The 11068-nt window shown below is 42.9% G+C and overlaps 2 protein-coding genes across 2 annotated transcripts; both read right to left on the bottom strand.

The window, feature by feature from the left end:
• Positions 1 to 420: 420 nt before the first annotated feature.
• On the bottom strand, positions 421 to 6126 carry LOC121975269 (actin-like). Its single transcript, XM_042526825.1, has 5 exons — positions 5986 to 6126; positions 1998 to 2077; positions 1484 to 1877; positions 772 to 1385; positions 421 to 661 (listed from the first exon to the last, which is right to left on the bottom strand). Exons 2-5 carry the CDS (start codon positions 2055 to 2057, stop codon positions 596 to 598), a joined length of 1134 nt encoding a protein of 377 aa, XP_042382759.1. The 5' UTR covers positions 2058 to 2077; positions 5986 to 6126; the 3' UTR covers positions 421 to 595.
• Positions 6127 to 6918: 792 nt separating this feature from the next.
• Positions 6919 to 9744, bottom strand: LOC121975268 (probable inactive receptor kinase RLK902). Its single transcript, XM_042526824.1, has 2 exons — positions 7853 to 9744; positions 6919 to 7731 (listed from the first exon to the last, which is right to left on the bottom strand). The coding sequence occupies exons 1-2, from the start codon at positions 9183 to 9185 to the stop codon at positions 7103 to 7105; spliced, it is 1962 nt and encodes a 653-aa protein (XP_042382758.1). The 5' UTR covers positions 9186 to 9744; the 3' UTR covers positions 6919 to 7102.
• Positions 9745 to 11068: the final 1324 nt, after the last annotated feature.

The following is an 11068-nucleotide window of genomic DNA, read 5'->3' as shown; positions in this document are numbered from 1 at the left end:
ATGATGATCTGTGTTGGAGTTGCTTAACGGATGCCTCTTTGAACAGATTAAGTGAAGTTCATTTCGAAGTCTTGGAGTTGTGTGTATTTCATCTCCAATGCCTCTTCGAACAAGTGAAGTTCAACTCGAAGCCATTGAATGTTCAAACACTAATGCCTTCTTTTACTTTGGAGCCCGAACGATGAAAGAGATTGATTGCATAGAAATTGAGATAGAATCCCTCGTTTACTTAATATAAATGGAAAACACATTTAATGAATTATCAGTCAGTAATTATTCATTTTGACACTTGAGTGTAACTAAGGGAGATATCTTTTCCTCTGGTATGATAATTATAAAATGTAAAAAAAAAAAATGAGCTCTAAGGTAGATCATACGTATAAAAGGAATTTCTTCCTTAACATTTAGGAAGATAAAGTGTGAACAAAAAAGATTCATGGTCGATAATAGACGTGGTCCAATAAAATGCCGTCCAAACATATGGAAAACAACCAAGAGGCAAAGAGCCTAAAAAACAACAACAAAGGAAATACAGCGATAAAGAATCATCTCACGTGATGTTTCTGAGTTCATCTTGATTCCTAGGCCTGGTAAATTAGAAGCACTTCCTGTGCACTATTGATGGCCCAGACTCATCATACTCTGCCTTGGCTATCCACATCTGCAATCAAGATCAAACGATACATGAGCAACTCTATAAAAGTAAGGGTGTGTGTTAGATAATCTCCAACATGTAATTCTCAGATACCCATAAAGGTGTTTGAGTTTAACCTGTTGGAAGGTGCTAAGTGACGCCAAAATGGAGCCTCCGATCCAAACACTGTACTTTCTCTCAGGAGGAGCGACCACTTTAATCTTCATGCTGCTTGGAGCCAAGGCCATGATCTCCTTGCTCATCCTGTCGGCAATGCCGTTAAACATGGTGGTTCCTCCACTGAGAACAATGTTTCCGTAGAGATCCTTCCTAATATCGACGTCGCATTTCATGATGGAGTTGTAAGTGGTTTCATGAATGCCTGCAGCTTCCATCCCAATAAGGGATGGCTGGAAAAGGACCTCCGGGCAGCGGAACCTCTCGGCACCAATGGTGATCACTTGCCCATCAGGGAGTTCGTAGGTCTTCTCCACGGATGAGTCGGTCTTGGAAGTTTCCAGCTCTTTCTCGTAGTCAAGAGCAATGTAGGATAGTTTTTCCTTCATGTCTCTGACAATTTCACGCTCAGCAGTGGTAGTGAAAGAGTAACCGCGCTCTGTCAGAATCTTCATGAGGTTGTCAGTAAGGTCACGGCCTGCTAAATCCAGACGAAGTATGGCATGTGGGAGAGCATATCCTTCATAGATTGGCACTGTGTGGCTAACACCGTCACCAGAATCCAGCACAATACCTGCACAAAAGTTTCGTCCAACAAAAAAGAGTAAATTGCATATCACCTGAATGGGAACTGAAAAATAAATACATTACAATTTTAGAGTAATTTTGTACCAGTTGTGCGCCCACTAGCATACAGAGAGAGAACAGCTTGGATAGCAACGTACATAGCAGGAGCATTGAAGGTCTCGAACATGATTTGAGTCATTTTCTCACGATTGGCCTTTGGATTGAGAGGAGCCTCCGTAAGGAGAATTGGGTGTTCTTCAGGGGCTACTCGAAGCTCATTGTAGAATGTGTGATGCCATATCTTTTCCATGTCATCCCAATTGTTCACAATACCATGCTCAATAGGATACTTCAAGGTCAAAATACCTCGCTTTGATTGAGCCTCATCCCCAACATATGCATCTTTCTGTCCCATGCCTACCATCACACCTGTGTGGCGTGGGCGACCTACAATGCTAGGGAAAACAGCCCTCGGAGCATCATCACCAGCAAATCCAGCCTAAAATGAAAAAATTGGTTAAGCGTTTTTCATTTAATAAGTAATTTTGTTGGTTAGAGTGATTTGAAGTTTAGAATGACTGGTGCATAAGCTGCATATAGAAAAGGAATCTTAATTTACCTTAACCATCCCAGTGCCATTGTCACAGACAAGAGGCTGAATATCCTCACCCTCAGCCATTGTCTTTGTAAAAAGAGTTCCTGTAAATATCAACCATATTCAAAAGTATCCATCATTTTAACGTTAATGACTACCAGAAACACCATAAGAGGTTTTTAGATCCACCAATTGCAGTATTGCTTTTTACACCATTTGTTCATTTTTCCCTAACAAACAATGTCATAAGGTAAATGTCTAATCGAGATGCGATAACAACTTATTGTCAAAAAGAAAACAAATTCTTGCAAATTTTTTTTTTCATCCTGATCAATTTAATCAAACATCTATGGAATCTGTTGGTGCCTCCAGGGTTTTGATATTTAACAAAACGTTTAATGGAGTTTAGTCAAGGTTGACCTAGTCAAGTGAGAAGTCTAGTCAGGTCAAGACTAGATGACTGGCAAGTGGAGAGTAGTCTACCAAGTGACTGCAAGTGGCGAGTAGTCTACCGAGTGACTACAAGTGGTGAGTAGTCTACCGAGTGATTGTAAGGGTGAGTAGTCTATCGAGTGCTAGCAAGTCTAAGCAGGTCAAGGTGACCTGATGCTTAGCAAGCGGAAAATCCTAGGGGGAGGTAACTCTTTGTGGAGGAGTAAACTCCAGGTAAAAATCCTAGTGAGTGAAGCTAGGTGGTGAAAATCCTGGCAAGTGACGTTAGGCCCTAGTAAGTGAAGCTAGGTGGTGAAAGTCCTAGTGAGTAAAGTCGGATAATGAAAAATCCTAAGGGGAGGTAAACCTAGGTAATAAGAAGCTTTAGAGAAGTGAACCAAGCATGTGTGACCAAATGATTTCCGATCGACCGCGCACAGTCGACTGGACGATCGGATTTTGGTAAACCTAGGTATAGTTTTACCAACATTATTTTGCATTACTATTATTTGTTGTTGTGCTAATTTAGTATGGTAGGAAAAGTCTTAGTGGATAAGGCGATCAGACACTGAGTGGAGAAATTCCAAACATGTGTGGAGGACTAAATGTTTGGCAGGTGAGTGAGGTAAGTTTAGGTGAGTGAGGTAAGTTTCTGGAGAGAGTGCAATAGGGTCGTGTCTAGGTAGGGACAAACCTTAGGAGTTGATACAAACAATGAAACCGATGAAGATTTCTAAGTTGCGATCAAGACAGTTAGTGCTATCTTATTCATGTATATATATATATATATATATATATATATATATATATATATATATATATATATATATATATATATCTGTTCTAATTCTATTTTGTAGGGCACATATTATTTTTGTTTACTAACACTAGTAGAATATGATGTTCCGTCGACTGATAAAGGTGTTCAGTCAACGGATCCATGAAGTATCGGAATAGTGAGATTCAAAACACAAATGGAATTTTTGGTTCCGTTGACGAAAAAGAGTGTTTAGTAGACGAATCAATATATTTTCAAAATTAAACAAGATTCGAATCAGAGTACAAATGACAAAAAGATGTTCAGTCGAAGGAAAGATCATGATCCGTCGACGGAACAATAAGATTCCATGATCGAACGGATTGGATCATCGCAAACAAGGAAGGAACAGAGGCTCCATCGACAGATGGAAGGATCAATCGACGAATAGGTTCAGTCGACGGAACTCTTTATCAGTCAACGGAACGAGACCTATAAAAGAAGCCCTCGAGCTCCGAGCCATGTACAACTCCTGCTTTTCAATTTTCTACGGTGCTCATTCTTTGCTCGTGTGGTGCAAACTACAACTACTATGACGCCGAGAGGTTTTCGACAACCTACACTTCATCTTCTATACGTTGTTGTCGGTATATTTATTTTACTTACACAATGTATTCATACTTGTATTATTTCATCATTTAGTGGATTGCCCAATGAAAGTGATCAAAGGTCACGAGGAGTAGGAGTTGGCTGTCCCTAAACCAAGTAAAAAAGAGACGCATCCTTTGTTTTTCTTCTTTGCTTTATTCCGCTGCATACTCTAGTTTTATGAAAGAAACGAAAAGAATTTAAATCGAACAAGATTCATCCCCGTCTCTCATCTTTCACGATTCAACAAAACCTACTCTAAGCATAACAACATAAGATATTGTGGCCCCCACTGGTTGACACGGTTGGTAACTACATGGGTGGTTGCTCCAATAGGTCTTGGATCAATTCTCAGTAGGTGTAAAATGTCCCGTTGGGTGCCTGACCTCCTTTATGCAAAGGGTTGCTAGGGCAAAAAATATCCCCTGTAGTTTACCTGCCTGTATCTAGTCGAGGGTTGGCGATACAACTGGGCCGCCTGGGGTGAGCGTTATCACCTTTTGCTCCAACATAAGAGTGATTGTACTAGTCTTATTAAAAATACATGATAGTTTGGAAAACCAAGCCCAAAATACCAAACACCGCCAATATCAAAATATGTAGAAGTTGACTACCGTGTCCAGAAAAATATGCTACACAATTTCAACTTTATTGGATTCCCTCAAGATATGATGAAGCAAGGGGTGTTCCACGCAATAGTTCTACATTGATAAGGGTGTGAGGGGATGTGCTGAAGAAAGAAGCCTCATGCCATAGTTGCACATGGATGAATGTGGTGGTTTAAGAGAATGTCCCTTCAACTCACATGCCATGAGATACTATATTAGAAAAACACTCCAAGCAAATTTGTGTGGGATTCAAAACTCATGTATTATTATGCTTGACCTGTAACATATTTAACTTGGCATGGACTGCAGAAGCATATGCTAATCTTTTGTGAAACAAAAATACTTGCAATATACAACAAATCTATTTTTTCTATTTTCTCACTATGTGATTCATACATTATTTTTATTCTTTAAGAATACTTATCCAAAATAGCCTATTGTATCAATGAACAACTTCCATCCAAATAATGAATCAAGTGTGGTTCATTATTATTTCAGTGGTCCCCAAGAGAAGCCATATCATGTGGTTTGGATCATCTTGAAAGACTGAATTCACTTACTGCATTTTCCATTTGCAAAAATCGGTATTCCAATCCTGTTGAATTCTAAGGGAATAGCTATTTGGATGCACAATGAATTTGGAATAACAATTCTCACAGAATTGATATTTCCCCTATCAATCTTCCATAACTATTACCTGTATCGAATCCATGAATATTTATTTTGATAATGTTGGAATTTTTTATCCCATGAATCAAACTAAGAAATAATAATTCATAGTAAAAACTCCTATTATGTTTCATTCTCTAGCAATAACGATTTCCTAATTATTTCCATTCCGTGAATCAAATGTAGTGTTAAAGAAATTCTTGCATAATATACACCTAAAGTTCAAATGCTTTTCTGCTGCATTTAAATGGAGTCATGGACGAAACTATTTTCTATTCTACCATCCTATCTTCATCCAGAAGTGAGTTTCACCTTCCTGTTTCACAACACGACAATCTAGATGAGATATGGAAGAATCCAAACTGACAGAAACAAACAATCTTGTGAAACACAGATGAAATCCTCAAGAAGTAAGTATTTTCTTGCCGTATACACGCAAACAACACATACTACCTACCTAGAGTTGCAGTTTGCGACTCACAAGAAGTAATTACCCCCAAATACCCATTTAATTCTGTCTTCCGTTTCCCTCAAAAAGAAGCAAGATACACAACAGATACACTGGCTTTACATATCCAATTCTTCACGGAATTGAGAGTGGAATTTATGACCCGAGCATATCCACGATGGAAATGATGCAATGCGACAATAAAAACAGAAGCAATCTACGATGAAATTTAAAGTTCATTAATAAAGGCTGGCCATATGCATTTTGAACATAGAGAGAAAGAACTAGAAACCCCCCTTTCTTGTCAACATCAATGCGAGGAACTGACGACATGGAACTCGAACAACAACTTCATTCCCACAAAAAGAAAACACAACGACGAATCGGAGAAAAATATAGAAAACGTGTCGATAATCTGCATGGCAATCATATAGAAGATTAGAAGAATACCACAAACGGACGATCGCCGAGTGCAAACCCTCGCTCCCTCTCGCCCTTCTCGCTGGTTTCCAACTCTGGCTCCGATTTGCTTCTCCCAGGGGTAACTTAAAGACGGCAAAGGGCCCGCAGGAAGCGGAGTATGCGCGCGTTCTCTTCGTGTGCGGCTGCCGCCACGTGGCAAGCTGTGCCAGTGAGCACCCGGGCATCCATACCCGACTTGTTTGCCACGATGTGCTAAATTTGAATTGCCTTGAAATTAGAAGGAATTCTGTCTCCGCGTATGAAAAATGAATATAAATGGTATCCAATAATTTGGATTTTAGCATTTAAAAGTTTTATCGAGTTATTTTTTAAAAAAAAATTACAGCCAATTATAATAAGTTTTAGTCTAAATTTTATAAGTCCAAAATAGAGAGACCCCGTCCACCTGACCATGAGCTCATGGATGGCTTGCTCACAAAGCCCAACAACAACTGACCACAAACTCATGATTTATTCTTTAGTAGGGGTGAGTAAAGATCAATTAAATCAAATTAATCGATTAAAAGTTAGAGTCTCAAATTCCTACTCATTACGATAGTTGTTGATAATCATGTGCTCCAACATCTCCACTTGCAGAGCAAGCATGTGAAACATCATTGCAAGAAGCCCAACCAAGCCACCTGATTCAATCAACAAAAAGCCAGAGAGACAGACAGAAGCTCACTCCCCCTGCCTAAATTATTAGGCCTATCAAGTAAACACAGCAATCGACGGACCCATTCAACCACTTCCCTCGATCACCCAACACAATCCAATGAATTGTTTCTCTTTGCTTAACAAATTTGCTCATCCATGTACCAAACCTCAAATCACAGATTTAATGATTCCAAATAGAACAGAATGCTTACATACTACAAGAGGTTGAGAAGAGAGTGGGAAAAAGAGGAAGAGGAGGGAAAATGACAGAAGAAAAATGGCATGAAGATATGTATCAATGGAGTCACTGGAGAGGGTTGTGTGTTCTGAACAACAAAAGAAGAAGAACAAATTGTGCTTCGAATTGAAAGAGGAGCAAACAAACATGCACAGACTGATGATTTATGGCAAGAAATGAAAAGAACGTAACCACGATCACAGTTCCATTTTAAGAGTGGTCATCCTCTTCCAAGCTTCGCGGCGTGTCGTGCTGGTCTCGGTAGGACGATCCTAAGCTCGACTTTCGGATCTCGTCGATGCGGACGGCCACCTCGGACATCGGAGGCCGCTTGTCGGGGTACTGCGCCACGCAGTCAATGGCGAGCTGCAGGAGCTGAACCATGTCGTCTTCCACGTTCTGGTACCGCAACAGCTCCACGTCGAACACTTCGGCCGTCCATTCCTCTCTGACGACTGATTGCACCCATCGGGGGAGGTCGATGGGCTCCTCGTTGAGAGCAGCCTGCGTCGGGGCTTTGCCGGTGAGCAGCTCGAGCAGCAGGACGCCGAAGCTGTAGACGTCGGCCTTCTGGGAGACCTTCCGGGGGTCGGTGACCTCCGGCGCTCGGTAGCCGGAGACGCGGCTCGCGGTGGGGTTGGAGCCCACGATGAAGGCGAGGCCGTGGTCGGAGACACGGGCGCTGTACGACTTGGTGAGGAGGACGTTGGAGGACTTGATGTTGCCGTGCGAGGAAGAAGGGCTCGTGGAGTGAATGTACTCGATGCCGTAAGCGGCGGCGAGGGCAATGCCGGTTCTTGTTTCCCAGCTGAGAGGCGTTCGACCAGATCCTCTGTTACCTGAACATTAATCGAGCAAAAGTTTGACGTTTTGAGAATCGAGTTGTGTCCTTGAACAAGTGTTTGGAACGAAATTGCTGAAGAACTCGAATGAAGGATGGTGTGGATTTTGGGGGAGTACCGTGCAAGAGAGCAGAGAGGCTTCCCATGGGCATGTACTCGTAGACCAGCAGCTTCTCGTCCTTGCTGAAGTAGTAGGCCATGAGGGGAACCAGGTTGGGGTGGTCCATGGCGGCGATGGCCTCGATCCTCTCCATGAACTCCTGCTCCGGCAAGCTCACGTCTTTGAGCCGCTTCACTGTCACCGTCGATCCGGTCTCTAGGACTGCCTTGTATGCGGTCCCGAACGTGCCCTTCCCTAGAACCTCCGCCGACGCCCGCAGAAGATCCTCTAGGTCGAACCGCCTCGCCGCGTCGCCGCCCAAGAACACCAGCTTCTTCGCCCCGGACGACTCCGAGGAGCCCTTCGCTGCCGCCGCGCTGACGTTGCGGCCGCCGCTGCCTTCCTCTAATCCTCTGTTCCTTTGCTCTCCCGCCTCCGTCTCTGCCCCTTTACTGCCCGTCGCAGCTGTGGCGCCCAGAGACCGCGCCTTTCGCCTTCGGCAGAGGAGGATCAGCGCCGCGAGGACGATGAGGAGGAATGCGGAGGCGCCGATGGCGATCCCCGCGATCGCCCCGCCGGAGAGCTTATTCTTCTTCCTGTTGTTATTTGTCTCCGTTCCGCCGCCGGGACGCCCTGAAGCGGGAGCCGGTGCCGGCGTCGACGGGGAGGGCGCGATTTCGCCAGGGCACGGCCCCAGGGGCCCTCCGCAGAGCGCCGTGCCAATGAACGCGGACGCCGGCTGGGAGCGGAGCCTGACCGGGATCGACCCGTTGAGCTGGTTGTAGGACACGTTGAACTGGACGATGCTACCCAGATCGAGCCCCGAGATCTCGCCCGTGAGGTTGTTTTTCTCGAGGTAGAGCGTGCTCAGGCGAGTGAGATTGTTAAGCCCCAGCGGGATCCCTCCGGAGAACTGATTGTCAGCGAGGTTGAAACGAACGAGATTGCTCAAGGAAGCAACAAAATCCGGAATGCCGCCGGAGAGGCGGTTCCCCTGGAGGTAGAGGCTCCTCAGCTCCGCGAGGCCCGCGAGCTCAGCGGGGAGCGGGCCAGAAAGAGCGTTGAACCGGAGGCTAAGGGTGTGGAGCGCAGTGAGGTTGCCGAGCGCCGCCGGGATCGGCCCGAGGAGGCCTACCGCAGGGAGGCGGAGGGAGACGACGCGGCTCCGGTCGCAGCTGACTCCCTGCCACGTGCAGGGCGCGCCGGGGGCGCTCGCGTTCCACGTCCGCAGCCCCGACCGGGCGACGGCGGCGCGGAATGCCAGGAGCGCGGCTTCGTCGGAGGCCAGGTCGGCGTCGCCCCCATAGAGGAAGCAGAACAAGAGGAGGAAAACGAGCGGCGACGAGGCCATGCGGGAATGGCGGTGACCGTACTAGCGGTGACCAGATACCACCAGCGAAGCACCACGACAAAACCTCCCTCCCCTGATTCCTCTGTTCTGCTCTTTCCTTTGTAAAAAGAAGAGAGATAAGAGAGAGCGGACAGCGGAAGGCAAGCGGAGCAGCTGAGCGCCAAACCGCGATGCTCTATCGTTTACTTATCATTCACGATTAGGTACGATTAGCGATAAACTAAGAGAGGCAAAGAGAGCACGAAGAGGTTACAGGAAACTCGATTGGAAGGATTTGTGATGAGATTAGCAGTAGGTGAGGATCCTCCCATGGAAACAAGATGAAGTGAAGGACTGTTTTTCACACAAAGGGCATGAATGTTGTGTACAATATAGAATTGTATATATATAATTCGTCCTAGTAAACAGCGCGGGAGTAGAAAGGTTGGTTTGAGGAAGGTGAAGACCAATGGCAGTGGGGTTAAGTGTGTTGGTTTGGAAAAGAACAAAGGAAATTGTTAGTTTGATAAAAGGATTTGATGAGAATTTTGTGGATAGATTTTTTTTTTTCATTTTGATTTTAATAAGGATTTCTTCTAGGAGGGTTTATTGGAAGTATTATCGCGGTAAGAAAATTTTCAAACCATAAGTTCTTGTTATGACTTGTGGGAAGCTAGAACCCTCTTAACTACGAGCTAGAAGGGCATCTTCAATAGGAAGTTTTTAAAGAGATTGGGATATGGATAAGATTTAAGATTTAAGATTTATAGTTTAAGAATAGTAGTGAAATTTTAAATTTATTTTTTTTATCTAAAATCAATAATATAAGATGGACTAGTAATTAATTATGTAAAAAAAATTGATAATGTAGGATTTACATAAAAGTTATAGGAATTATTTTTTAATTGTGAAGAGAATAATAAATTAACATATTAAAAATTATAAAAAAAAACTCATATAGAACTCTAAAGATGTGCATTTTTATATCGGTTTCATTTTGTGTTAGTGTAATTTCAAGTTTAGGGTTCATTTTTTGTAAAAAATTATTGTTTTGTAAAATTTGACTACGAGTTAGATATTGCACCTCTATAAATTCAAATTTTTTAACATTTTGAAATTACAAATTAATATTACAATTCTGAATTTTTTTTAAAAAAATCTTAAACCTTAATGACTTTGTACCATAACAGAATGATTACAAGCTCTTTTTGTAAATCAACTTGCAAATAAATTTTAAAGTACTATAACAATGTCTTCAATACAAGTCATTAATATGAATTTATAACTTTAAAATATTAAATATTAAATATATTTGTGATAATACTTCAAAATGAAAAAAAAAAATCAAAACTTGGACGGATAAAATGAGTATTCTAAAACTTTCAAGGGATTTAAAAAAGGTTTAAATAATTTTTTCCCCATTTTTTTTACTATTAGTATGCAAAAATAACTCAATATTCCTCCGGTGTCAGCTGTTCCGTGTCTCAGTCGAGACAGGCAAAAAACAACTACCACTGAGACGTTGCTCCAAGTGGGCCCCTCAATCATCGCCTCTGGGGGCCCCGCTTCGGACTCGTTTCAAAACCATGAAACTGAGCCGATCCCTGCGCTTAAGCGAGTGCCGTCAGATGCCAATCGAACGGGCAGGAGCTAAGAGGTGGGACCCGGCCGCTCACTAGGACAGCTGTTTTGATTAACAGGATTTTAATCATTAAGGCCTCTAATTTAGTTGCTTTATTCCACGCATTCGGTAGGAAGATATTTAAACGGAGTAGGAAGACGTCTAGGGGTGCAAGTCAGCAGATTTATTATTAATGGTATAGAAATTAATTTTCAACGGATTCACTTCCGCAAAGAAAAATTATACCCATCTCCGCTACTTTATTCACGGTTATAATTTAATC

This window comes from Zingiber officinale, chromosome 4B, assembly GCF_018446385.1.
Source record: "Zingiber officinale cultivar Zhangliang chromosome 4B, Zo_v1.1, whole genome shotgun sequence".
NCBI classification, from domain to species: Eukaryota; Viridiplantae; Streptophyta; class Magnoliopsida; order Zingiberales; family Zingiberaceae; genus Zingiber; species Zingiber officinale.
This window is presented reverse-complemented; position numbering and strand designations above follow the sequence as displayed.

What these genes read in the sequence shown, in the direction of transcription:
- LOC121975269 (XM_042526825.1), bottom strand. Translation starts at nt 2,057, where the DNA reads ATGGCTGAGGGTGAGGATATTCAGCCTCTTGTCTGTGACAATGGCACT. An exon ending in ATGGCACTGGGATGGTTAAG is followed by an intron (nt 1,878 to 1,997) that starts GTAAATTAAGAT and finishes TTTTCATTTTAG; the next exon opens with GCTGGATTTGCTGGTGATGA. An exon ending in CACTTAGCACCTTCCAACAG is followed by an intron (nt 662 to 771) that starts GTTAAACTCAAA and finishes TCTTGATTGCAG; the next exon opens with ATGTGGATAGCCAAGGCAGA.
- LOC121975268 (XM_042526824.1), bottom strand. Translation starts at nt 9,185, where the DNA reads ATGGCCTCGTCGCCGCTCGTTTTCCTCCTCTTGTTCTGCTTCCTCTAT. An exon ending in CCTCTCTGCTCTCTTGCACG is followed by an intron (nt 7,732 to 7,852) that starts GTACTCCCCCAA and finishes ATTAATGTTCAG; the next exon opens with GTAACAGAGGATCTGGTCGA.